We start from the raw sequence: 27,282 nt of genomic DNA on the forward strand, positions 1-27,282 counted from the left end.
GCCTTTATTTTTAATTTCTAGGAAATTTCATCCCTTTTTCTTTGAAACTAACTTTCATGGCCCCCCCAAGACTATGCTCTTTGAGGTAGAGGCTGCCACGATTTGTTGGATGGACAGATCTGGATGGTAGAATGGATGGATAGATGGACGGACAGATAAATGAATGGATCAATGGACTAATGGATGGATAGGTGGATGGATGGGTGGATGGATGGATAGATGGATAGATGGATGAATGGATGGATGGACAGATAAATGAATGGATCAGTGGACTTATTGATGGATGGATGGATGGGGAATGGATGGATGGCAGGTATAGGATCTTCCTAGTTCTTTTTTTACTTCTCATACTCCCTACACATCCTTTGGTGGCTCCCCATCTTTCTTTTGGCCCCAAATGTGGGACTACGTTAAGCTTCCGTTCTTTGACTTGCTCCATTTTTCTGCTCTCCTCTTGTCTCGAGGGTCCACCTATTTCCATCCTTTAGCCCTCACCCCTCCGCAGGTGACTCCCTAGGCTTTACCTCCAGCCCCGCTCTCTCTCCTAAATTCTAGAGCTTCATCTTCCATTTTCTCCTGGACACCTCTCCTTGGGTTCTGGTGGTGCCTCAGAGTCAACAGACAAAGGCTAAACTCAGCAAACATCCAACATAAATCCAGTATTTATCGACGGCCTACTCTGAGCCAGGCTCTGGGCTTGGCCCAGGGGAAGTACTGAGAAATGGACTTGGGGTCCTGGGCTCAGGAAGGTCCTTGTGGTCCAGAGACTGCCCATATCCAGTCACAGTTGGAGGCAGTGCAGTAGTAGAGGAAGGCTTGGCGGAGCGGAGAGGCTGGAAGGAAGCCACTCTGGGACCCCATGTGTCGGAGAGACCTGATTCAACCCACAGGCAAGAACTTAAGCTGAGGGCATGGAGTGGCCCTCAGCACTAAAATCAGGGTTTCAAGGAGGATTTCAAGACCTGATGATCTGTTCGCGCTATAATGTCAATTTTGAAGGTAGAATGCAAAGGTCTACCTGAGGTTTGATTGGACTTTCCCAAAGATGCTTTGGTTTGCAGGTGGTCAAAACACCAGACCAGGCACCTAGATGCTCATAGCGGTTACCCTGGGCAGTGGAATCCTGGGGGTGGGGGCATTCTCTTCCCTCCCTCCCCCCTCCCTCCCCCCTCCCTCCCTATCTCTCTCTTGCTTTTCTTTTTTCCCATTTTTGTATAATAACTTTTATAATACAAATAAATGCCTTTTCTTTTTTCCTCCCTTGCCCTCCTCTCTTTTCCTCACCCTTCCTTTTCTGAACTGTACCAGAACCTTGCCCTGAGGGTGCCTTGTGGTGCAGAGACTGCCCACATCCAATCACAAACCACGCACTGGCCAGGCCCCTGAATCAAGCCTAAATCTTTTTTTTTTTTTTTTTTTTTTTTTTTGTCTTTTGTCTTTTTGTTGTTGTTGTTGCTCCTATTTCTTGGGCCGCTCCCGCGGCATATGGAGGTTCCCAGGCTAGGGGTTGAATCGGAGCTGTAGCCACCAGCCTACGCCAGAGCCACAGCAACGCGGGATCCGAGCCGCATCTGCAACCTGCACCACAGCTCACGGCAACGCCGGATCGTTAACCCACTGAGCAAGGGCAGGGACCGAACCCACAACCTCATGGTTCCTAGTCGGATTCGTTAACCACTGCGCCACGACGGGAACTCCTGAATCAAGCCTAAATGTTAACCAGACCCGAATTAAAGTTCACTAGTCCACCAACCTACTTATCCCAACTATGAATATATATGTGTGTACACACACGCACACACACACACACATATACACACACATATATTTTTTTCTTTTTTCTATGTTATCATAGCAGTGTAAATCTAGGATTTTAAATTTTACTCATATGGGCCCTGCAGCTTATCAGGCTCTTCTCAGACGGGCACAGCTGCAGCTGTGTTCCTTAAAGGACAAGTTGGTGATGGCCGTGGCAGGGAACTTTCTAATCTGATCTGATCTGATCAAAAAGGGAAGACCCCCCAGAATCCAGAGGCCTCAGAGGAGAGAGGGAGCCCTGGGAAGTCAGGACCAGGCTGGACCTGCCTCTGGGAGACGCGGGAAGGGGCCTGGGGTGGGGGCGGTAACCAGGCCTTCGGAGCAGCGGCTTTGGTGAGGGAGGAGGAGAAGGTCAGCTGCTTGGAAATGAGCTGCCCAGACCCACACAGTGCTGCAGAGGAGAGGGGTCCCACCTGGCGAGGCAGCGCTCAGGGTGGAAGAGCTCAAGCCCCCCCAGGGAGAGGGCGGGAGGCCGGCTCAGGGGCTCAGCCCTGGCTGAGTGCGAGGATCAGGCTCTGGTTGGAGCCCTTTAGAACTGAGGGACTGCTTGATCACACTCGCCTCCTCCGCTGGACCCAGCTGGCTTCTGCAGCCTGTGAATTGCTCATCTAGAAAAAAATGCCTGTACTTCCTAGAGCCTCCCGCCCAGTGAAATATAATTCCTTTATTTTATTTATTTTTTTGGCCGTGCCTGCAGCATGAGGAAGTTGCCGGGCCAAGGACTGAACCTGCATCACAGCAGCGACCCCAGCCACAGCGGTGAGGACACCGGATCCTTAACCTGCTGAGCTACAGGGGCCTCCAGAAATGTAATTCCTGATGTTCTAAAACTTTGCAGGCCTGAGATCATGTTGCTTTTTAGCTTCGTGATAGGGAGACGTGGTCGGGGACAGCGAACTGGGCAGGGCTCTATCCCTGCAGCGGTGGGCTCCTGAATCCTGGCTGTAACAGCCTGGCCTGGCCTGGCCTCATCTCCTGCATCACACAGGTACCTGGCTTCCCCTTCAAGGCGATGGGCTCGCTGGGCTCCGAGGGATCGCTCATGCCGTACTGGTTTACTGCTCGCACCCTGAAGACATACGACTTTCCTTTCTCCAGATCCAAAAGGGCGAATCTCCGGGATTTCACAGGAGTTTCTGAGCTGATGGCCTCCCAGGTGCCACTACCTATGACTGACTGTGATGCAAGAGAGAAACGCATGTTGGTGAAGTGCTTGTCTTCCCCTTGGTAACTTCTATCCCTGGCCCAGGGGGCCCCTCAGCCCCTGAGTTCTGGCTCCACCTGTCGCCGTGACGGATGCCCACTGAGCACCTCATGGTCAACATGTCCAGAACTGACTCTGGACCTTGCCCCCAGGCCAGGGCCACCCACATCGAGTTAGCGGCACCCATCCTTGCAGCTGCTCAGGCCAAAGCCCTGGGAGCCGCCCTGGGACCTTTCTCTCATTTCCTGCCCCTCAAATATGCTCCACCGGCAAACCCAGTTGACTCTACCTTCGAGTTTATCCAGAATCCAACCATGGCTTACCCCTCTCATGGTACCACCCCATGGCTTACTCCCTGCCACCCTGTGTGCCAAGTTCCATTCTAAGTCTTGGTGTGCTTCAGTCAATTTAATCCTCACATCAGCCCTATAAGATGTACAATGATTATGCCTCTTTTATGCAAGAAGATACTGAGGCCCAGAGAGATTAAATATCTTGCAAAAAGTCACACAGCTACTGAGGAGCAGAGACAAGATTAGAACCCAGGCAGTCTGACCCCAAAACAAACCCTCAATTATGCACAGCTTTTCTACATTGGAGAAATAGGATCACCTATAAAGGTGTGTGGAGGCCCATTTGGATCACGAGAGCCAAGACTCCTCCCTGGAACTTTTTTTTTTCTTTTTTCTTTCTCCCTGGAACTTTCTTATTTGTGGATTCATGAAACCTGTACTATGCACCTGCTATGTGCCTGGGACTGTACTGGATCCAGCAAGTAATGGGAAGGCAAACCTGGCCTCTGCCTTTAGGGCGATCGGAGGTCAGGGTTTACAGTCTAGGTGGCTGGCCCGGGCCATGTGCTGCATCTTTTTTCATCCTCATAGGGAAGCACCTCCCTGTGGAGGAAACTGAGGCTCAGAGAATTTAGCAAAGCAGCTCACACAGCACAACTCAGGATTGGAATGGATCTTAACACCGTGCTGTTTTCCACTCTGCCTCCCCTCTACTGTGAAGCCCACTTGACACGCACTGTCCCCTCTTCAGACTCCTGCCCCCACTCTAGTCCCAGTGAAAGGTTCACCTTCCCATTACTTACTGGGTCCAGCACGGGGCCGGGCACATGACAGGTGGATAGTATAAGTTTAGTGAATCCACAATGAATCCACTCTACTCCCGCCTCCTGGTGCCAACACCCACCCACCCTGCCCCTCCCAGTGCCCTGTAAGTGCTGCTAGTCAATGACCAGCCTAGCTTCCCTCCCACCGTGGTCCTGGCCAAGGAGAGGTGTTTTATCCAATGTGTGACCAGATGTTGGGGTGGGGGTGTACCCAGGAGATGGTGGCTCTTACTATTGTTACTGTCTCTGTCTTTCTTTAAAAATTTTTTTTTAATTTTGATTTTTTTGTTTTTATGGCCGCACCTGTGGCATATGGCGGGTCCTAGACTAGAGGTTGAATCGGAGCTGCAGCTGCTGGCCTACACCACAGGCGCAGCTAGGCCAGATCCGAGCCTGTCTGTGACTTACACTACAGCTCATGGCAACACTGGATCCTTAACCTGCTGAGTGAGGCCAGGGATCGAACCTGCGTCCTCATGGTTACTAGGTGGATTCGTTTCCACTGCACCACAATGGGAACTCCTCGCCTATATCTCTTAATTTTCTGTATTTCCATGAACAGCTTCAGGAATTGCCATTAGTAATTGGCCTCTTGGGGCTGAAGGGACTCTCAAAAGGTCATTTAATCCATCCCCCTGCCTCTGTGCAGGGCTATGCTCAGGATCTTCCAGGCACGAATGCTCTTCTCTTTTCTGAAGACCTCCTCAGGGGACACTGCTGGGGTCTCCCACGGCCTTCCCGATCCCCCCCACATCCTGGCCCCGCAGCATGTCCATTTCTCAGGCCGACCTGGGGTTGGGGCCCTTGGGGTCTCCGTACCTTCTCCAGGAAGTAGGTCAGCGGGGCTCTGCCCCGGGGCTTCGGCTCCTCCCAGGCCAGAACCACATAGGCATCACGGATCTCGCTGGCGTGGACGTCGGTGGGAGGTGAGGGTATGGTCACCGCCTCTGGAATCAGAGTCATCCAGGGGCCCTCAGAGACCCCAAACCTCAGCCCCTCACTTTAAGGAGGAGGGAACTGGGGTCCAGAGCAGGATGGAAACTCGCTCCATTCACCCAGCAAGGCCGGGCAGAGCCAGGGCTGGAACCCAGGTCTCCCCAAGTCCTGCCGGGGACCTTCTCCAGCATCTACCTCCTCCACGAGGGGCGCGCCACCCACTAGCGAGCCTGGCCTCCCTCCCCACACCCCACACACGGACAGCTTCTGCCTCTTGGCCACTTTGTTCCCAAGGCTTCCAGAACCACAAAGGGGACAGGGGGCTTGAAGCCAAGTGTCAGGAGGTTCATACATACCTTCGAAATCATCTGTGCTGACCGTGATGGTTTTTCCCAGGTCAAAGGGGATCTCTAGGGTGGAGAAGGGAGCACGTTGGGGGAGCAGTAGGGGTGCAGGACAGGGCCTGCCTTGCTCTGGGTGCCGATGCTCCCCTGTTCCTGGTCCTTGACTTCTGGCCCCTCACTGTGTGTCCTCAGGCGGGTCCATCTGGGCCCCGACATGCTCAGGGGCCTAGAGGCTTATGCTGCTGTTCTCAGACCCCAGAGATGCTCTGTCCTCTTGGGACAAAGGGGCCAGAGAGGTGATGGAGTTGGATCCCCAGGGCACAGCAAACCCAAGTCAGCTGATGCCTCCCTCAGGGCTGAGAGGGCTCTGCTCCCCCCCTGTACCCTGGGCTTGGTGCTCCTGGGGCAGGGCGGGTCTCCTCCTTCAGATTAAGGGCATCCAAAGAAGGCGCTGTGGTTTCACCCCAGGTTAGCATCTTGTGTGGACAGGTTTGTGCTTCTTCCATCAGATGAGCTGTACCTTCCGCATCAGGCTACGGGTTGCTAAGGGCAGCACTGCCTCTTCCATCAGACTAGGGTTTCCCAAGGCTCTGTCTCCTCCATCAGACTAGGGGTTCTTGAGGGTTGGGCTGTGTCTCCCTTCTTGGAACAGGGCTTGGAATGGGGGCTGTGCCTCCTGTCTCCTGTGTGAGGTAGTCCTGAGTGTGCCCTGATATGATGCCCTGGAATGCCCCTTCGAGGCCTCTGGACCCACCTGTCTTCCTCAGGGCTTCCTCACGATCACCCATGACGACAGGTTCTGAAGCCTTGGAGGGGACGCTGCTGCCCGCTCTGCTGATGGCTCTCACCCGGAACCGATAGCTCTGGCCTTCGATGAGGCCTTGGATTGGGCACCGACAGGTCCCACCGGGGGCCTGGTGGCAGGGCACCCATTGCTCAGACTCGCCCTGGCACCTGCAGGAGAGAAGCCTTGGCTTCAGCTCCTGCCCATGACTCCCATCTTCCCAGTCTGAGCCTCTGCCAGGCCGTTCCCCACCCCGGGCTGCCCGCTCAGCTCATCCCGGCCTGTTGAAGTCCTGGTCTCCATTAAAAAGCCTGGCTCTGACCTCGGGCCTCCAGGAGGCCCTGTCACCATCCTCCACCAACCACGATGCTAATCAGAATAGCTAGTGGCTCTCATGGAGCTTTCCTTGTGCCTGGAGCTGTGCCATGCCCTTCACATCCATCAATCTCCTTTAATCCTGACATCCTTGTCATTAGCCGTGATTTCCTTCCTTCTACCAATGACATTTGCATTCAGAGAGTGAGATGGTACTTGGCCCGAGATCACACTGCTCATAAATGGTAGTTAGCATTCCCCTGAGGGCTGCCCACTCCCTGCCGCTGTGCGCTCTGGAGTGACCCTCAGAGCCAGGGCTCTCTGTGCCCTTTGGGTACCTCTGTCCTCAGGCGGTACCCCAGCACAGTACTGGTTGGATGGGGCAGTGGCCACACGTGGGTCCAAATCCTGCATCCACGACTTTGGGCACATACCTCAGTTTCCTCATCTGTAGAATGGGCACAAAAGAGCCCCTTTCCCCCTTAGATAGGCACTGTCGTAAGGATTCAGTGAGGTAAGGCATGCAGCTCCAGGTGTACAGTCTTTGAACCCCATCAGTGGCTGGATGAGGTGATACCTCCAGGGAGGCCTCAGAGCGGGCAGCGAGTGCAGGAGGCGGGATGCCCCAGACCCTCCTTTTTCCTGGCTTGTTCCCTCCCTCCCGGGTCAGAGCTACGCCATCTCTGTCACTCAGGGAGGAAAGTAGCCAGCACACGCACATGTGCTCAGGTTTCAAGCACTGGTTGCCCCTCCCAGAGTCAGCTTGTGGTGTAAAGGGTCCAGAGGGCAGCGGCTGACCCCAGAGGTAGAGTTGCAGGTATCAGTGGACACCCCTCTGTGGCCCCTAAATAACACAGCAGGTCTGCCTCCTATCCTGTTCCGAGGAGAGGCATGGGGGCCCTTTATCCTCTGGCCCCCACTCTCATCCTCCCAGAGCCATCTACCCCCAGCACTCACAGCTCAATGGAGTAGCCGGTGATGGGGTTGCCCCGGGTGTCGCTGGGTGGGGTCCAGGTCAGGATGAGGCAGTCTCTGTTCACATTCAGGCATTGGACATTCAGGGGGGAGCCTGGGGCCCCTGGCTTCTCGGCTGCAGCATCTGAAACCCAGGGTAGGGGGCGGGAAGAGAGTAGGGGAGGCAGTTCAGGTTCACGCCTGCTTGGCAACCGACCCCCTCCTGTTCCCACCCATCATCCTCTTCTCATTAACCCTCGGGGGTGCTCAGCTTCGATCTTGAGGACCAGGACCTGAATGACCGCCTCTTCATTGTTTATTTTTTCTTCTCTTCATCTGTTTGTTTGGTTTATTAGAATGGCTATGGGGGAGTTCCCATTGTGGCTCAGTGGTAACAAACCCGACTAATATCCATGAGGATGTGGTTTGATCCCTGGTCTCGCTCAGTGGGTTAAGATCCGAAGTTGCCCTGACCTGTGGTGTAGGTCGCAGATGCGGCTTGGAACTGGTGTTGCTGTGGCTGTGGCGTAGGCTGGCAGCTGCAGCTCTGATTTGACCCCTAGTCTGGGAACTTCCATATACTGCGGGTGTGGTCCTCAAAAGACAAAAATAAATAAATAAAATGGTTATAGGTTGACAACTTAAAAAAGAAATGAGTCATTTTGTAAAAGAGGCTAATATGTTCTTTGGAGTTAGAAAAGTATGGAATTGGAGTTCCCATCGTGGCGCAGTGGTTAACGAATCCGACTAGGAACCATGAGGTTGCGGGTTCGGTCCCTGCCCTTGCTCAGTGGGTTAACGATCCGGCGTTGCTGTGAGCTGTGGTGCAGGTTGCAGACGCGGCTCGGATCCCGCGTTGCTGTGGCTCTGGCGTAGGCCGGTGGCTACAGCTCCGATTCAACCCCTAGCCTGGGAACCTCCATATGCCGCGGGAGCGGCCCAAGAAATAGCAAAAACAACAACAACAAAAAAGAAAAGTATGGAATTGAATGCAGAATTGCCATTTCCTAGCCGTGCAATCTTCTGCTCAGTAAATAAATTATCTGTGACTTCATTTCTTCATTTGCTTTCTTTAAGTTTAATTGTATCGGAGTGTAGTTGATTGACAACGCTGTATTAGTTTCAGGTCTACAGCAAAGTGAATCAGTCATAATATAAATATTTATGAATATTATAAATATATTAAATATAAATATATACATATAAATATAAATACATACACATTTGAGGGCCAAGACCTGAATAACAGCCTCCATTCTTTTTTTTTTTTTTTTTTTTTTTTCTTTTTAGCGCTGCACTCGTGGCATATGGAGGTTCCCAGGTGAGGGGTTGAATTGGAGCTGTAGCTGTTGACCTGCACCACAGCCACAGCAACGTGGCATCTGAGCTGTGTCTGTGACCTACACCACAGCTCACGGCAATGCCAGATCCTTAACCCACTGAGCAAGGCCAGGGATCGAACCCACAACCTCATGGTTCCTGGTTGGGTTTGTTTCTGCTGCACCACAATGGGAATTCCAGCCTCCATTCTTTTAAACAACAGCAACGGGGGGTGGAGGGGAGTGCCATTTTTTAGGGGCCCATTCACACACTTGAATAATTGGCCTAATCTCTAAGTTCTGGAGTAAAATTCCATTTTGCAGATGGGGAAACTGAGTCTCAAGGGGGACTCATTGAGAGAGTTGGGGTGTCGGTGAGGGGGAAGGGTCAGTGAGGAGAGTGGGAACTCGGTAGGGGGGACCTTAGTGAGAGGGAGGGGGGCTCAGAGGAAAAGCCAGCTACCCTAGGTCACCCAGCTAGTGAAGTGACAAAGCCAGGAGGCAGAAATCAACCAGGGCCTAGAATGATCCCCGCCCAGGCTCAGTCCTTCCTTGCCAGCTCCCTCAGAGTCAGACTCTCAGGCTGTGTCCCTTTGGAGGGTCATGGGATGTCACAGGGATTCTTAGGGAGCCTCTACCCCAACACCCTCACTGAACTATAGCAGGGAAGCCGAGGCCCCAAAGAGCAGGGGACTCACCCGAACATCCCACAGCAAATCAGTCCAGGCAGAGCCCTGGTCTCAGGGCTTCAGCTGGGCGCCCCGCCCCAGCCCCCTCACCTCTCACAAACACGTAGGCGCTCTGCTCGCGGGGCCCAAAGGGTGATGGCACCTGGATTGTGTAGAGCCCCTCGTCCTCCTTGTAGGCACAGGACACCTTCAGGGTCGCCTGACGGTCCCCGTAGAGTGTCTGCCGGCGGCCGGAGGATCTCAGTAGCCTCCCTGCAGAGGGAAGGGTCCAGTGTAAACTTGAGTGTGGGCGTCGGGACCTCATCTGGGAACCTGCTGATGCTCGTGGGGGCGGTGTGGGCGGAGGTGGGGTTGGCGTGGCTCTGCTGGGGAGCTGGAGAGGGCGCGGTGACCTCCAGGATTCTGCCAAGGTGGCCTTTGAACTCTCCTCTGCAAAAAGCTTGGAAGAGTTGGGTGGGGGTTGTTGGGGCAGGGCTGGGGGTCAATGAGGGAATGAGGGTTCAAGAAATGAGGGTTCGGCGGCTCAGTGAGGAGTTGGAACTTCTGTGGGGAAGTGGGAGCCGGAAAGATGGGGGGCCTTGTGTGGGGGTCAGGGGCTCTTTGGGAGGTTGGGGACTCTAGGAAGAAGGTGGGGCTTCGTGAGTGGAGACTATGAGCTTAACGAAGAGCATAGGGGCTTGTGGAAGATCTTTGGGCTCAGGAACAGGGTGGGGGACTCACTGAGAGAATTGGGGTGTCGGTGAGGGGGGATGGGTCAGCGAGGAGAGTGGGAACTCAGTAGGGGGGACCTTAGTGAGAGGGAGGGGGGCTTCATGAAGGGGCTCTGGGTCTAGGCCTCACCCTGTTTCGGGGCCCGTGGCTTCCCCACTCCTCCGCCCAGCCCCTGCTGGGTGCAGCTTCCCTAGGATCAAGCTTGGGGCACCGGAGGGTGAGGTGGGGCTGTGCTCCTTGTCCTTTGGCTGCAGGCCTGGTCACAAATATGGCAGGAGGTCCGGCAGTCCTTCTCCTACCTGGCTGGGCCACCTCTTCCTGCCTTAGCTGACCAGCTTCCCCAGCCCTGGCCCGGGACCCCCAGGGGTCTTGCAGCTCACGAATAGAAGTTCTTTACCTGTCCCCACAGCCTCCACTCTGAAAAGCCCTAGGCAATTGTCACAATCTGCCCTGACATTCCTCAAGGTGACCTGCCTCTTGGCCTTGGTCATTGTTCCTATGGCTTCGAATGTCCTCACTTCCCCCTAGGGTGCTGATGGGGATCCCGGAGGTGGACCACCCACGGGCTCTCAACAAGCAGCGGCTGCCATTGTATTTTGGCTTCCTCCCCACTCCCAGAGCCCCTTGAGCTCATGCAGGTCTGTGCCAACCCCTGCCCCAGCACAGGGCCTGGCACCATGGGTGACTCTTTGCAGGGTGACTTGATCTGAACCCACCCAACTGAGCGCTGCTTCCCCCTGCTCCATCAGCACCCATCGCTCAGCTTGTGCTGGTCGGGGGAGGGGCACAGCCGAGCGCCACCCCCAACTCCCCACCCCCGGCCTCCCCCGCCCACCTGTCCCAGGATTAGGGAAGGATCAGGGCTCTAGTCTCTCGCTGGCTTCCACCTCTGCCTCGACAGGTTGGGGGTCAGGACTGGGGGTCCTCACCATCTTGGAACCACTGGATGTTCTGCTCTGCATCTAACACGTCTTCTGAAAACAGGCAGCACAGGGAGAAGGATTCCTTCTCACGGGCGAAGACTGGTTTCAGCACCGACGTGAATTCCACGCTGGGGCCCATCATCAGTCCTGGGGGGGAACAGAAATGTAGGGCAGAAGCCTTCGGAGGCCACCAGCCTAGCCTGGGGCCTAGATGGGAGAGAGGACCTTCTGGGGTGTCCCTACTCCTCTGGGCCAGGCATCGCAGTTCTCCAGGTGGTCTTAAGGAGAAAAGGGGCCTGCTCCTGGGGCCTGGGGGTGGGGAAGGGAAATTTCTAGGTGGGACCAGATGAGTTGAAATGGCAAATATCCGTTTGTCTTTTTTGCTTTTCCTTTTCTCATTTAGTTTTGGTGGCAAGACAGGTGAGCAGGTGGAGGCAGCTCTGGGGTGCTCAGAAGCCAGTCTACAAGTATTAACAGTTTCTAGGCAAAGCCCACGTGGACATCCCTTTGCAGGCAATGGATGGCTCTATTGTAAAGGGGGCTGTGGGGACCCTGATCAGGGGTCCCAGACTCCCTCCTCTCCCGCCTCCCTGAAGCCCCACCCCTCCCCCAGCCTCCTTACTTTTAAAGATCTCCGAATCGAAGCCAGCATCCTTCCCCAGGTAAGCTGAAAACCCAGAGCAAATGGAGTTTGAGAAGGCTCCAACCCCATGTTCCTACCAGATTTTGGAGGCATGGCCTTGGGGTGTGGGTTCGAGTCCTGATCTAGTAGCGGCTTCCCCTTTGGCCCAGAGAAAATTCTCTGTGCCTCAGTTTCTTCATGAGTGAAATGGGAACAGTGATTTCTACTTGGTGGTGAGGGTTCTGAATACACAAGTTCACACGAACAAAGCCCTCAGCTGGAGCCTGGCATACCGTCGGTGCTCAATAAATGGTGGCTTCCTTCCTTTACCCAGACCTACTACCGGGACCACACAGTCCTGGAGGTGGAGCCTGGTCACACTGGGATTTTTGGAGGAGCTGGGGCAGTGAGAAGAGAGCCTCCCGGAGGCTTTGGGTGAAATCCAAGGTGGTGTGGATGCAGATTGCCAGGGAACGGCGAGAAGGCTTTGTTCACATAGCACCTATCATGTGCTGCTAATTAACTCATTTAATCCTCACAACGGCCCCATCTATGGGTGTTGTTGTTAGATCCTCTCATACAGATGAGGAAGCTGAGGCGTAAAGACCCAGCGAGCACCCCAGCAGCCTGAAGCCCTGACCTGACACTGGTCCCTGGACGGAGGGAGGGATGAGGTGATGGGAAGGATGGGCAGACAGAGGGAAGCAGGGCTCCGGTCCCTGACCTTGCACTTGACTCTGGGCACTGCCAATAGGCACAGCTCAGATTCCATGCAGAAAGCCTGACCTGACAGCGGGGACAGCTGCCTCCAAGAGCTATTTGGGGAACAGGGCAGAGGGGTGGAGAGGCTGTGAACAACAGCTTAACGAGGTTTGATGAGAGGTGGGGGTGGAGCGGGATTCCAGCCTGACCGCTGCCCGGTGTGTGTGTGTGTGTGTGTGTGTGTGAAGCCACACACAAGCAGCTTCTTTCTGGGGCCTGAGGGCAAAGCCCACATTCTCCTGGGCTCAGAGGTGTGGCCCCCTGGGCTGGGCCCTCTCCTGGGCATGGGGTGGGGGAGGGAGACTTATTCTTCCCCAAGAGCCTGCTCCAGCCAAGCTTTATCTAAACCACCTCATTTAATCCACAGGAGTGTCTGAGGGCGGTAGCAGATGTCCCCCCTGTGCAGGTGGGAAGTCAGGGGAGTGAGGTGGTGAGCCCATGCCCCGGCTTGCATGTCAGCGGCAGGGCCAGCAGGTGGCCTGGGGTCTGGCTGACTCCTGAGGGTCTCCCCTGCTTTGTGCTGGGATTTCAGATGCCCTTGGGGAACCTCCAGGAAGGGCCTGAGCCAACCATGAAACATAGACTGGAAGCCAAATGGGGCAGTGAGGGTCAGCAGGGGAGCTGGTAGGACTCAGCCCTTGCACGGAGCAAACCTGGTGGACAGGCTGCCCTTTTTTTTTTGGTGTTTTTATTTGTTTGTTTGTTTGTTTTTTGCTTTTTAGGGCCGTGCCCACAGCATATGGAAATTCCCAGGCTGGGAGTTGAAGCAGAGCTACAGCTGCCAGCCTGCACCACAGCCACAGCAACATGGTATGTGAGCTGAGTCTGGGACCGACACCATAGCTCATGGCAATGCCGGATCCTTAACCCACAGAGCAACACCAGGGCTTGAACCCGAGTCTTCATGGATACTAACTGGGTTCATTATTGCTGAGCCACGATGGGAACTCCCAGGACACCTTTTCTGAGGCCTTGGCTGGATTTGGATCTAACCTAACCTGAAGGACAAGGGGGTCCCCAGAACAGGGGTGTAGGTTGTACAGTCTTAGAGCGGAGGCCCTCCCTGGCTCCGAGGGCCCCAGGGAAGTGGGGATCTCCGTGGCTGCCCTGGTCACCCGATCCCAGGCTGAATCCCCCGGACTGGGGGTCCCTCTGCATCTGATGGCAGACCCACATTCTCAGCTGCTCATGAGAGGTTGGCCGTGGGAGGTCCAGGGGGATGGGAGGACTCACTGCGGACAAGGACTTTGGCGAAGGAGGAGGCCTGGCCGTAGGCGTTCTTGACCATCACTGTGTAGGTGGCTGCGTCCTCAATGGTGCATCTGAAGAGGAGAGATGGAGTTGCCCCCTGAAACTACTGGGCTCCACCGGAACTCAAGTATCGGTGTGCAGGTGGGGGGTGGGGGAGTAACAGGAAGGCCCTTAGGCTCTAGGTCAGTGCCTGCCTCTGAAAGCTGGGTGTCCTTGGGCTGCCACTGTCCCTCTCCACCCCTCCAGGTCCTTCTCTGAAAAACTCGGGACATAGCACCAGCTTAAGCCACCTCAGGTGAAAGGGCTGTGGAATTATGCTTGTTGTTACTGCTTCTGCAGCATCAGAGAGCTTAAGTGACTTGTCCAGAGTCACAAAGCGAACTGGAAGTCAACCCAGCTTCAAGGTGACAAGCCCTCTCCCAGGCAGGGCCTCTGGTCCTATTGACACCTCCAGAGCAGAATCCTGGAGCCGGAGTTGCCCAAGGAACATGGCCACTCTGCACCAGACCTGGGCCAGATGCCCAGGAGCTCTCAACCTCAGGCCTGGGTCTCACCACCAGCCAGGCCAACCCCACCATCTTGTTCCCAGTGGAGGCTTGGGCCGGCTCCATCCCAGGTCATTGTCGTGGCCAAGAGGTAGATCATAGGACGTGGCACATCTGGGCCCTTTAGGAAGCAGGGGGCCCCTTGGTGCCCCCCTCCTCACCTGGCTGCTTGAGGTAGGAATCCACCCCCCCCCTTTTTTTTTTTTTGCTTTTTAAGGCTGCACCTGAGGCATATGGAAGTTCCCAGGCTAGGGGTTGAATCAGAGCTGCAGCTACCGACCTACACCACAGCTCATGGCAATGCTGGATCCTTAACCCACTGAGTGAGGCCAGGGATCAAACCCGCATCCTCATGGATCCTAGTTGGGTTCATTAACTTCTGAGTCATGAAGGGAACTCCCAGCAATCCCTCTTGTTTCAAGGGCCAGTCCCACCGGTCCGTCCGTTCCTCCCACGGGCCAGCTCCCTTGGTAACATTGTCTGGTCAGGGAGGGTCATATTTGTGTTGGTATCTCTGATGCCAAGTTGGTTGAGGTGGAGGGTTGGGTGTATTGGAAAGAACCCAGATGGAGAGCTCCACGCAGGCCTCTTCCTTCCCAACCATGTTTAAGACTCATACCTCCCATGGCCTGCAGGCACATGAAAAGATGCTCAAAACTGCTAATTATTAGAGAAATGCAAATCAAAACTGCAAGTGAGGAACCACCTCACACTGGCCAGAAAGGCCATCATCAAAAAGTCTACACATAACAAACGCTAGAGAGGGTGTAGAGAAAAGGTTACCCTTCTACGCTGCTGGTGGGAATGTAAATTGGTAAAGACACTATGGAAAACAGCATGGAGGTTCCTTGGAAAACTAAAAATAGAACTAACACCTGATCTAGCAATCCCACTCCTGGGCATCTATCCAGACAAAACTAAAATTCAAAAAGATATATGGACCCCCATATTCATTGCAGCACTATTCACAATAGCCAAGACATGGAAACAATCTAAATGTCCACTGACAGATGAATGGGTTAAAATGATGTGGTACACATACACCATGGAATACTATGCAACCGTAAAAAAGGAAAGAGAGAGTGACATTCATGGCAGCATAGAAGCAACCAGAAATGATCATACTAAGTGAAATATGTCAGAAAGGGAAAGACAAATACCATATGATATTACTTATATGTGTAATCTAAAATATGGCACAAATAAAACTATATACAAAGTAGAAACATGCTCACGGACATAAAGAATAGCCTTGTGGTTGTCAAGGTTAGGAGGAACGGGGTAGGATGGACTGGGAGTTTGGGGTTAGTAGATGCAAATTATTACATTTAGAATGGATAAGTAAGTAGGTCCTACTGTATATCCAATCTCCTGGGATAAACTATGATGGAAAATAATATAAAAAAAGAGGAGTTCTCATTGTGGCCCAGTGGAAATGAATCCAATTAGTATCCACGAGGATGTGGGTTCGATCCCTGGCCTCGAACAGTGGGTTGGGGATCTGGAGTTGTCGTGAGCTGTGGTATAGGTCACAGACTCGGTTTGGATCATGCGTTGCCGTGGCTGTGGTGTAGGCTGGCAGCTGTAGCTCCGATTTGACCCCTAGCCTGGGAAATTCCAAATGCCGTGTGTTCCGCCCTAAAAAGCAAATTAAATAAGTAAAAATTTAAAAAGAATGTATGTATATGAATGACTGAGTCACTCTGCTGTACAGCAGAAATTGGCACAATGTTCCATAGCAACTGTAATTCTAAAAAGAGATGGAAAAAAGAGACTCACCATCTCCTGAAAGGCCTAACGCTCTCCCTTCTGATTGCTTCCTCTTGCTCGTGTGTGTGTGTGTGTGTGTGTGTGTGTGTGTGTGTGTGTGTGTGTGTGTGTGTGTGTTTTCTCTCTCCCAGGGTCCTTGCTGCTAGCCTCTGTGTCCAAATTTCCCATCGTGTGTTTCAAAGCACCTGTTAAATACCAATTCCTGGGCCCCACTCCGACCTATTTAATCTGACTCTGCTTGGTGCTGAGAAGCGGGTCCATTCCACCAATCAGTATTTTAGCAAGCAGCACCCCAGCTATTTCTGCAGATGAGGCTGACACGCTTAACAGCTCCGAGGGAGCATTTGGACTCCTGCTCTGGTCTCCAGAGCGCTGGGCTGGGGGGGCCTGGCACTCAGTGGGGCTCCTGGGCTCACCTTCTAATCCCCAGCGTCAGCAGCCCGTAGTTGTTGGTGATTCGGTACTTGCCAGCAGGAAAGAGGCGGGGATCAATTCGTATGTCGTTTTTGTACCTGCGGAGACACAGCGGTCTGTGGCAGGGAGTGTGGTTCTCAGTGGGAAGGGTACAGAGCCTCTCAGACCTGGATTCCAACCTCAGCTTTGTGCTGCTTACCTATGGGACCCATGGCAGCACTTTCACTGCTCTCAACCTCAGTTTCCCTCATCTGTGAAATGGGAGTAAGAATTGCACTGACCTTATAGGGTTGTTGTGATGATTAAATGGGATAAGATATGTAAAATCCTGAATTCTAGAGATCCTCAAGCTTTCATTCCCTTTTGGGGGGCAAAGAAGAGGGAGCCAGTAATTAGGGGTAACTGCTCCTTCCCCTACCAGCAGTACCCCAAGAACCAGGCCCGTCTTCTTTCCTCTCTGAAGCGGGTTCCAAGGAAAGTTCCCCCACCCTACCTCCTTGTCATTGGTTCTTTTTTTTTTTTTTTTTTAGGGCCATACCCATGATGTGTGTAAGTTCCCAGGCTAGGAATCGAATCACAGCTGTGGCTGCTGGCCTACATCACAGCCACAGCAATGTAGGATCCAGGCCTGTGTCTGTGACTTACACTGCTGCTCACAGTAATGCCAGATCCTTAACCCACTGAGTGAGGCCAGGGATCGAACCCACCTCCTCATGGATACTAGTCAGGTTCTTTACCACTGAGCCATAACGGAACTCCCCCCTTGTCAGTGGTTCTTGATCTTAGTTTTTGTTAAAAATCACCCGAAGAAGCTCTAAGAATATCTATGTTCCGATTTTGAATACAAGCCTTTGCGAATTTGCATCAGAAACTGTTCATTGTTCTCCAATAGCTGTTCTCTTATTCTGAAGGTGTAGAATTTACCACTGAGCCACTCAACATCCACCTGTTGCCCAGCCTCTCCCTCTGCTAGGTGTGGCCGTGTGACCATGACCAAGACTTATCAACAGAAAGTGAGCACACGTGGCATGTGGCTGCTTGTGATGACACCTTTTGGCCCTTTGTCCACCATCTTTCGCTCCATCATGAGGCAAGAATATGGCCATGACAGCTGCCACCTCGAACTGGGAAGACCTGGGCTCTGCCCTCAAGCTGTGAGCGGGAACAGGCCTGAGTCCCTGAGGAGTGTGTGGGGTAGGGTTCTACACCTATTTACACAAAGAAAAAATATCTATCTTATTTAAGCCATTAAAAAAAAATCTGGAGTTCCCGTCGTGGCGCAGTGGTTAACGAATCCGACTAGGAACCATGAGGTTGCGGGTTCGGTCCCTGCCCTTGCTCAGTGGGTTAACGATCCGGCGTTGCCGTGAGCTGTGGTGTAGGTTGCAGACGCGGCTCGGATCCCGCGTTGCTGTGGCTCTGGCGTAGGCCGGTGGCTGCAGCTCCGATTGGACCCCTAGCCTGGGAACCTCCATATGCCGCAGGAGCGGCCCAAGAAATAGCAAAAAGACCAAAAAAAAACAAAAAAACAAAAAAAAAAAAAAAAAAATCTCCATGCTCAGGCTGTGGCCCAGATCAATGAATCAGACTTTCTGGGCGCGGAGCAGGGTATCAGTCATTTTAAAATTTCCCAGGAAGTTCCTAAGGATGGCCCAGCAGATGGCCCCGCCCCGCTGAAACCCGGATGTTTCCTTTTGTTTTCTGGGAGCCTTGGAGTCTCGTTCTCTCTGCCATGGGCACCAGACACTGGGGTGGCCTGGCCTCTGTCCACAGCCCACTGGGGTAGGTTCTAGAGGCTTGAGGAATCAGGGAATGAAGGCTAGGAGGCCTGGGTTCTTGACAGAACTTGCTGGGTTACCTTGGGCAAATCAGTCCCCTTCTCTGGGCCTCTGTCTGTGAGGCCTTTGCAGGAAAGCGTCAGCTCCAGTGAGGTTTGAGGTCAAAGGGGAGCCCTTGGCCAAGAGGGGGCGCCCCAGCCTCGGTACATTGCCTTCCTAAGACCTGCCCCGCCCTCTCCATTTGTCTCCATGACAACCAAACAGTGCAATACCCACACCCCACCACACGCCCCAGGCTGTGCCCTCTTCTGAACGAGCCCAATTAACTTTCTCCTAGGGAGGGTAGTGTCTAATCTGGGGGCCCAATATTTTTGCCTCTCCCAGGCCTGGAGGCCAAGGTCAGCTCCCTCCATCCTCAGCTGTCAGGAACATTCCAGACACCTCAGCCTGGCCAGCCTCTGCCGTTCCCAGAAAAAGCAGCAGCTGCAGCTCTGGGCAAGACCTGGACAGGCAGGGACCTCAGCTCTCAGCTTGCCTGCCTTCTGCAGGCCCTTGAAGGCACGGCTGTGTGGAGGCGGCTACCTGGCAGCCAATCATAAAAGAGCTGAGACAGTGGAGGCATCCAGGGCCTGGCTCAGAGAGGCCCACGTAAAAGAGTGAGGTTTTTGTCATTTATCTAAATGTATTTTTCCCTTAATGTGTTTTGGTGTTAGATTTTTCTTTGGAAGGTTGATTGGCCTGGCAGGTTGATTCATTGATTAATGAATTGTGACCAGGGCCCACTTCTACCAGCTAAACCTAGCCAGTCTGAGCCTTGCCTAACTTGCCCTGTTGTTGCTCCTGCGTTCAGGAAGTGCTCAATAATTGCCGAATGAATGGACTCGCCTGACAAGCCCAGCGAGCCAGGATCTTCCTCCTGATCGGGGCTGGGTCCCTACCAGGGCTTGGGCAGAGCTCTGGAGGCCAGTCCCAGGATGATATGTGGCCCTGCCAGAGCGACTGATGATGAGAAACCAGATCCCCAAAGCCAAGAGCCCCAGGGGCCCCCTGGGTCCCTCCAGCTGGAGGTGGGCCTGGCCTTGGCCTCCACCACTTACAAGGAATGCTCAGCTCCTTGTTGTGGCAACCTTGCTGGCAGGGGTGAGAAACAAGCCTCCTTCCTAAGAAGCTCCCACGGAATGCCTTCGATGTGGGCCTCGGTGCCAGGGCAGGACAGGGTTTGGTTGCCAGGCCAGGACAGCTGAGGGGCTGACCCCCATTTAGCCTGGGCTGGCTGTTGGGAGCGGTCCTCCTGCTGGACTGCCTCAGTCCCCAGGGAATTCGAATGAGTGCCATCTGGCCACGATTAGCCCCAATACTGCCTCTCCTGGTCCTCTGAATGCTCTTTCTCTGACTTCTGAGGCATCATATGTACTTTAAGGGAGGGAAAAAAAAAAGACACTCTAATGATGACTTTCCTGCTCTCTTGGCCAGTAGAGCTCTGGGCTGGAAGGCAAGAATTTAAATCCTCGAGCTGTGTGACATTTGACAAGGCACACTCCCTCTCTGAGCCTTGCTATCCTCACCTGTGAAGTGGAGATAGAGTCTCTATAGCTCATGCATGGCCCCGAGGCTCAAATGAGAGAGAAGGGCAAGGCTGACATAAAGGGGTTCAAGTATAAGATGTTTTGTTTCCTTCATGGCCTCAGTTATTTGTGTGCTTATCTCCTCTCACCCTCAAGATCTGGCTTATATGTCGCCTCCTCCAAGAAGACTTCCTGAGTCCTCCAGGTGGAGGCAGCCACTGCCTCCTCTTCACGCTACTCTTTTATCTCAAATATCCCCCACGAAAGTTCTTTTCTTTGTTGACATGTCTCTTCTGGGCTGAGAGTTCCCTGAGGTGAGACTGCCTCTGGGTCATTTCTATGTCTCAGAGCCGAGTCAGGGCCTGTGACAGATTTATGCTCCTGGTAAATATTTGTTGAAATCTCTTCCTTGTCTCCCAACAGCGTGCCTGGCAATGGGCCTCAGAGCCAGGGGAGCTCAGTAAACTGTGAGCTCAGCTGTGTGAATGACACACCTCTCCCGGTGGCAGAAGTGAGACCCCAGGCTTGGCCAGGGCCACCCCCATCTCCACCACACCTGCCTCCCCGCCCGTCCACCAGCGAGGCCTCAACTCTGCAGTTTCGGGGACACTCCCCGCTTTCTCTGCACTTTTTGAGTTCGCAGGGCCTCCGTGTTACGGTGGCATTAAATCCTTGCTGCATGCAAACCCGACAGGAGGTCTTCAACCCATTTTACAGAACTGCAAACCGAGGCAGGACCCGAGAAGTTAAGAGCCATAGTTGAGACCACATGGTGAGTTCGCAGAGAGAGAGCCATGCCTGGAGTTGGGGCTCCCACTGCAGGGCCCCTGCCTCCCCTCTTGCCCCCTGCCTCCCCCCAGCTTCCTTCCACCATCCTGCAACCCCGGAGATGCCCAGCTCGGAGCAGCTGCCTCTTCATGCCACCGGAATCATATTTTTACAAGTGCAGCAGCCCTGTCTTGTAGCCCCAGGCTGGCTGGGAGGCAGCTAAGAATAACCCCTTCCGATGCTCCCCAGCAGCTGCTGCTTTGTCAGGGGTGGGCAGAGCTCAGGGTCCGGCGGGTCTGAAGCTTTTCCAAGACAGCAGGGACTTCTGTGGGATGAGGGGACCGGGCCCCTGGAAGGGAGCTGCTGGGTGGTAAGACACTCACACTCAAGGAACCCTGGGGGCCCAGAGCCTGGAGGCAGGGCAAGGACCCCTTCTCTCCTGCCCCAGGGGCTTACCAGGTGACCTGGGGTGGAGGCGAGGCCTGGACTGTGCAGGTCAGCAGGACCGTGGAGTGCTCCCAGACCGCGTGGGAGCGCAGCGGGATCCAGAACCAGGGCCCCCGACCGGAACACAGCTCCCGCAGCTCCTTGGCCTTCTGGACCTTGTCCTCTGTCTGGAGGCGGAGGGGCTCTGTGATTCCTATGAGCCAGGGCTCCCCACTGCCCCATCTCTGCTGTTACCTTTCCCCTGCCACCCAGGCTCTGGAGTCAGACCCCTGTGGGCTGGAGCCCCCCTCACCACACAGAGGGCAGGGCGTGGGCTTCAGGACCGGCTGGCCTGGGGTCAAGGTCAAACTCCACCACTTACTAGCTGTGAGACCATAGGCCAGTCCTCCACTTCCTTATCTGTGCAATGGGGATATAATAATATTCTTATCCTCCTAGGGGGCTACAGTGACGATTAAATGAATTAATAAGTGAAAAACATGGTTACTGATAATGCCTATGTAATTATTAGAGTTATTCCTGTCCTGCCCAGGGAAGGGGTTACGGATCCCTGACATTTATCAGGAATAGCATTTCCTGAGGGTCTTCTGTGTTCGAGGTGCCGGCAAAGTGGCTTTACAAGCCCAGTCTCATTTACTGAGAATTGGTACCACATCCGTCCATTTTACAGATGAGAAAACTGAGGCTCCGTTAAAATCAGCCACTTGCCCAAGGTCACAGAGCTAGAGGGTGGGGGCGCTAGGATGTCCAGCTCTTCTTGAAAAGGGGGTAGGGTGAGGTGGGCAGCATGGGATGGGTCGCTGGTCCCAGGGCCCCGGGGCCCCAGCCCAGTCCCCTCACCCGCCGTCTCAGCGCCTTCCGGTCTCGTCGCTGGCGCAGCAGCCACTGGGTCCGAAGGAAGGCGACCTCCGTCCTCTCCCACTCATTGTCGAAGCCCACCCGCTTCTGGCCCCGCTCTTCCAGCTCCACGGTGCTGGTCTGGCGCCTCAGCTGGGCCTCCCTGCGGTGACAGAGGCCATCAGGGGCCGAGAGCCTGGGGGTGGTGTTGTGGGGGGGGGAAATCCCAGCCGTGCCTTCCCCACCCCCTGCATTGCCAACCACACTTTAAGCTTCTTGAGGACAAGAGCAGCATTTAATCTCTTGCCTTCAAAATACCGCAAACGGCTCCAGCATTGAGAAGATGCGTAATCAATATTATTGATACAGGCCACGAGGCTGCTTTCCAAACCCGTGTTCCTCTTGTTTTCACCACAGCCAGGTGGACAGGTCTTAGTCTCCCCACTTTACAAGGTAGGGGCCTGGGCCAGGAGGCTTGCTCAGGGCCTGCTGGGACCAGGACCTAGGCCTCCTCGCCTGGGCTGTGGCCTCCTGAAGCTCTCAGGCTCAGAGGCCCGCCCGTCTCGGTATGCATGTCCCAAACTTGGGCTGCTTTACTTGCTCCTCCTTCCCCACTGTGTAAAGCCAGATGAAGTGTGGATTCTCATCCTCTCCCCTGGCGATGGTCCCTCCCTCCTGCCTGTGGATCCGTCCTTAGGGTGGTCCAGAGGGCCTTGTGCTCAGACAGCCCTGGGGTTAAGCCTTTGTCCAGCCACTTACTCTAGATGATACCTGCAGGGGGGTTCTTTAAGTGTGGGAACCCAATGGAGAGGCAGGGGACTGGGCAGGATGGCCCCTTCTCAGCCCAGGGCTTTCTGGAAGGGTCACCTGACTTACCATGATGTCTCTGAGGAGGCTGTCAGAGCCAGGGCTGCTGCCAGGGCGTAGTCTGCGGCGCTGAACTGATACTCTTCCTCACTGCCCCCAGGAAAAGAGAGTTCATGGGTTCTGTGGGTGTGGCTGGGGATCCGGCTGGGGGCTCCCAGAGGTTAGGGCCATGTCTACCCACCTCAGGACACCAGCTGTGCCTCCCCCATCAAACTGGGGTCTCAGAAAGCGGGGCTGTGCCTCCCCCCTCAGACTGGGGGTGGGCCCCCGGTAGGGCAGTGGCTGGGATGGGTCCCGAGGCCCCACCTGCTGCGGAAGGTGTGTCTCCGCGTTGAGGAGCCCATGTGCAGGCTGTGCTGCCGCTCCTCCTTCTGCTCTTCCTCCTGGCGGTGCTCCAGCCTGTGCACCTGCACGGTCTGGGGGGGCCGGGGCTCCCCCACACCTCCCGGGCTGTGAGGCAGAGTCATGGCTGTGAGAGCAACAACCTGCCAAACCAAGGTGCACAGTCAACTCCACCTGTCCCTTCCCCATGCGGCCCTCCAGCATCTCTGGGAGGTTTGCTGGTGAGGAGGTCTCTCTCCAGGGGGCAGACGGAAGCTCAGGCCCGATGGGGAGAGGGAGACCTGCCCCAGGTGACAGAGGCGAGCTTCAAGTTCTCAGCCTGGCTTGTCTGCGAACAAGCAGAGCCCCATGCTGGAGAGCAGCCCTGGCTTCCAGCAACACCCTGCCCTTGGCCCTCCACACAACTTCCCTTCTCCGGCCTCAGCTTCGCAGATGCTGGGTGACTGGCACTGGTGTCCAGGACATGGGGACACAGGCAAGGAGGGTGGCAGCCCTGGGCTGGCTGGTTTGGGTTCTTGCACTAAGTTCTGTCCCAGATCTGGGCTTGGTGTCACCCCCAGGCCTCTGAGGGGACCTCTGCTGTTGAGGCTCTAGGCTGCTTGGGGGAATTGTAGAAACGTGGGAGGGTCCTTGCCGGGCTTGGCCCTGCTGTAGGCCCTGGGCGTGAAGAGGGAAGCACAAGTGGAGCCCACCCCCTCAGCTCTATCCCGTCTGCTTCTACGCAGTCCAGCTCCGCCCTGTCCCCACCTGCTGGTGATGGCGGAGTTTGCGTGTGCAGATTGTGTTCTGACCTGGGTGTGCGCTTGCACGTGGGGGACCATCTCTCTAAGTCCATGATGTGGAGGTGGGCCTGCGGGCCTGCGGGCCTCATTGGAGATCTGGGGCCTAGAAAGGCCTGTCTGGGGCATGAGGGAGCTCAGTCTGCTAAGAGTCAGTCTTAGTGGGAATTGGATCCTTCTGGTTCCTAAAAATTTGCTCCCTTTGGGTGCTTTTTTGTGGAGCCCCAAGGGGGACTGGGTTACTGCAGAGTGTCAGCAGGGATCAAGGGCTGCCTGAGAAGCTTCCTTGGCTTCCTGCAATGACCTTGGCTGAACATAAGGGGATGGTCACCCCTTGGGCTTCCCATCTGGCCCCTCCCAAGGAAGAAGGGCTGCCTGCACCCAAAGAATGACCAGCCTGCTCTCTCTGCCCCCTCCTCCTTGCAGCCTAAGAAAAGAGTTTCCAGCACCTTGGGTGGGAGAGGCCCCTGCTTTCCTGGGACGTGGGGCCCTGGTGAGGCAGCTAAGGCTAACGTCCCCTGGCGCCAGCTGCTGGCTCCCTGCTCCGTTCCTGATTAGCACAGCGGGGCAGGCCTGGCGCTCATCCCTGACCTCCTGCGCTGCCCGCAACCAGACCCCTGGCTTTAGCGGATGAGCCATCGATTCTTTTTAAAGCACTGGCTGAGGCTTGGGATTAAGCAGTGAGAAGATCGGAGCTTCCCCGTCCTCTTTCCAGAACACTGTGTGTGCCTGGCCACCGGGGAGGGCTTGACGGTATGGGGGCCAGGAGGGGAACCATCCCTCTGGCCTTCCCCCTGAGGGTGCAAGGCCCTGGGCACTCCCCACTGCTCCCCTCCCCTCCCAAGCCTCAGGTTGTTTTCCACTGGCCCCCTGACAGCACCCCCGGTGAGAAGGGGCAGGAGGCCTCTTCTGCTCCTCCTTCCTCCTCCAGAGGGGAAGGGAAGCTCACAGGGCCAGAGTGACTCAGAGCCCTGAGCTGGGTGCTGTGGGCGGGAGCTGGGACACAGCCATGCAAGGGGTCCGGGCAGGCCGAGGTGTGTGCTTAGCGGTTCCACCAGCTTCTGAGGCCGCTGAGGAAGTGAGGCAGCGCCTTTCCTGCCGGGCCTCGGTTTCCTGCCCATGAGCCCAGGCTGGATGAGAGCCCTCCTGGCCCTGCGGGCTTGCTCCCATCCCCTGCCTGCCGGGCAGGCCAAGCCGGGCTCCACCAGCAGTGCTCTAGGTTTGCTAGAGCTGCCAGCCCACTCTGGTCCCTGCTGATTCCTAATTCCTGCAGGAAAGCCTCCACTTCCCAGGGCATCCCTCAATGGCTTGTTTTTTTTTTTTTTTTTTTTTTTTTTTTTAATGTAGCTTTCACATCACAGAAGCTCAGCTCAGAAGACCCAGGGCCTCATCGAATAGGGAGATGGGGCAGAGATTTTGTTTTTTCTAGAATTTCCCTCCATTTCCACTTGGGGTAATGCCCAAATATGTCTACTTTTTTCTTTCCAAATCTCCCAGGATCCTTTCCCAACACACATATAACACACACACACACACACACACACACACACACACACACTTCCCAGTGGAAAGTTGAGGTCTTCACTCTTTGGAGATCCCCCTCCTACCCACCCCCCCCCCCGCACCCCCTCCCGCACCGTCCCTGGAGGCGACTCACAGAAGCAGCTGTGTCTACTTAGGTGTCTCTGGGGAGAAGTTTTCAGAGGATGAGAGGGTCCTGGGTTTCCTCTTGCCCTGGGCTCGGCGGGGACTGGAAGAAGAATGTGATCCCGGAGCCTGCACGGGCCTTAAATATAGCAGTGCCGAGACAGTGTGATGACAATGGATGAGAACTATGGGGGGGGGGGGAACGGAGGGGAGGGGCCATTCCTTGGGTCCAGCGTTGCCCAGGCGGCAGCGACAGGTGGAGCTGCCCGCACCCCACCCACCTCCCGCAGACAGCTCCTCCCCTCAGCTCCACCCCTCCTGCCTAAAAAGAGCCCCCTCCCCAATTACAGTGGAAAGAAGGTGGGTGCTCAGGCCTGGCTGTACGGAGAACAGATCGGGGTGGTTTTCTTGGTGGCTGAGAGTTCTGATCTGAATTCTCCCCCAACGGACAGGTGCTCTGGGGAAGACACTGAGCTTCTCTGATCTGATTCCCCTTCTGAAAATAGAGACAGTGAGGCTGGGCCCCCAGACTTCATGGAGACATGGAAGGGGTATGACCTAAACATGGGTCTTTAGTGCTCATAAGTCATCACGGGCTAGAATGGAAGCAGGTTTCTTCTCATCTCTCTGCACACCCATGTCCAGCAGCGACTGACCAGCCCCTGCCCCTGCCCCTGTGGAGGGGGTGTCACAGGCAGGAGAGGAGAAGTCGTTTCCTTCCTCATTGTCCAAAGTTCTCAGGCATCTGGAGTGGCCCCTGTGGGAACTTTCGTCCTGATCTTTGCCCCCCACTCCTCCCACCCCCGTCTCCCATTTCAATTCCTTCCTTTCACATTCATACCCCGGCCTGGTGGACACTGAAGATGCAGAGAGGAAAAGACCTCTGACACAGGAGAAATCCTAATCTAGATGGGGAGACAGGCTCTTACAACCAGGGGTGATCAGGCAGGTACACCTGAGCCAGGTCTCAGAGGATGAGCAGGTGTGTGTGGGGGGGGCTGTCCCAGCTCCAGTCCAGAGACACAGCTCCTGGCCTCTTCCTGGGGCCTCAGGGGGCCAGGACCACTGTGCCTATCATTCTTCTTAGTGCTCTGGGGACTCCTCAGGAGAGAGAGAGAGAAAGAGAGAGAACACACAGATGAATTCTTCAGCTCAAATCTCAGACTCCTGAAAGGGATTCCTTGTACACTGCTGGTGGGAATGTAAATTAGTGCAGCCACATAATATGGAGATTTCTCAAAAAGCTAGGACTAGAACTCCCCTATGACCCAGCAATTCCACTCCTGGGTATATAGCAAAAAAAAAAAAAAAAAAAAAAAAAAGAGAGAGAGAGAGAGAGAGAGAGAAAATTAAATCAAAAAGATTCATGCATCCCAGTGTTCATAGCAGCATTATTTATAGTTGCCAAGATAAGGGAGCAACATAAGTGTCTATCAATAGATGGATGGATAAAGAAGATGTGATCAATACACACATACACACATACAGACACAATGGAATACTACTCAGTCATAACAAAGAGTGAAATTTTGGCTTTTGCAACAACATGGATGGATTTGGAGGGTATTATGCTAAGGGAAATGCGTCAGAGAAAGACAAATACTGTATGATATCACTTATATGTGGAATTGAAAAAATACCACAAACTAGAGAATATAACGAAAAAGAAACAAACTCCTAGATACTGAGAACAAACATGTGGTTACCAGTAGGAAAAGGGAAGGGGGAATGGGCAAGATAGGGGTAGGGGATTAAGAGGTATGACCTACTATAT

At 54.5% G+C, this 27,282-nt stretch overlaps 1 protein-coding gene across 2 annotated transcripts in view; it reads right to left on the reverse strand.

The window, feature by feature from the left end:
• Window positions 1-26,070, reverse strand: part of MYOM3 (myomesin 3) — a 55,630-nt gene extending 29,560 nt beyond the window's left edge. The window contains exons 1-16 of one of the 2 annotated variants that reach the window (XM_021095533.1): window positions 25,857-26,070; window positions 25,519-25,647; window positions 23,047-23,225; window positions 22,750-22,830; window positions 21,877-22,036; window positions 21,046-21,203; window positions 16,481-16,576; window positions 13,732-13,820; window positions 11,737-11,781; window positions 11,121-11,261; window positions 9,571-9,732; window positions 7,476-7,617; window positions 6,174-6,373; window positions 5,432-5,485; window positions 4,959-5,086; window positions 2,811-2,994 (exon numbers count right to left, since the gene is read on the reverse strand). In XM_021095533.1, the coding sequence (XP_020951192.1) occupies window positions 2,811-2,994; window positions 4,959-5,086; window positions 5,432-5,485; window positions 6,174-6,373; window positions 7,476-7,617; window positions 9,571-9,732; window positions 11,121-11,261; window positions 11,737-11,781; window positions 13,732-13,820; window positions 16,481-16,576; window positions 21,046-21,203; window positions 21,877-22,036; window positions 22,750-22,830; window positions 23,047-23,207 (1,801 nt within the window). In that variant the 5' untranslated portion in view covers window positions 23,208-23,225; window positions 25,519-25,647; window positions 25,857-26,070. Of the gene's footprint in view, window positions 1-2,810; window positions 2,995-4,958; window positions 5,087-5,431; window positions 5,486-6,173; window positions 6,374-7,475; window positions 7,618-9,570; window positions 9,733-11,120; window positions 11,262-11,736; window positions 11,782-13,731; window positions 13,821-16,480; window positions 16,577-21,045; window positions 21,204-21,876; window positions 22,037-22,749; window positions 22,831-23,046; window positions 23,226-25,518; window positions 25,665-25,856 lie in introns of those variants that run through there. The other variant, XM_021095534.1, reaches the window with a different exon arrangement.

The sequence above is a fragment of the Sus scrofa genome, chromosome 6 (assembly GCF_000003025.6).
Source record: "Sus scrofa isolate TJ Tabasco breed Duroc chromosome 6, Sscrofa11.1, whole genome shotgun sequence".
NCBI classification, from domain to species: Eukaryota; Metazoa; Chordata; class Mammalia; order Artiodactyla; family Suidae; genus Sus; species Sus scrofa.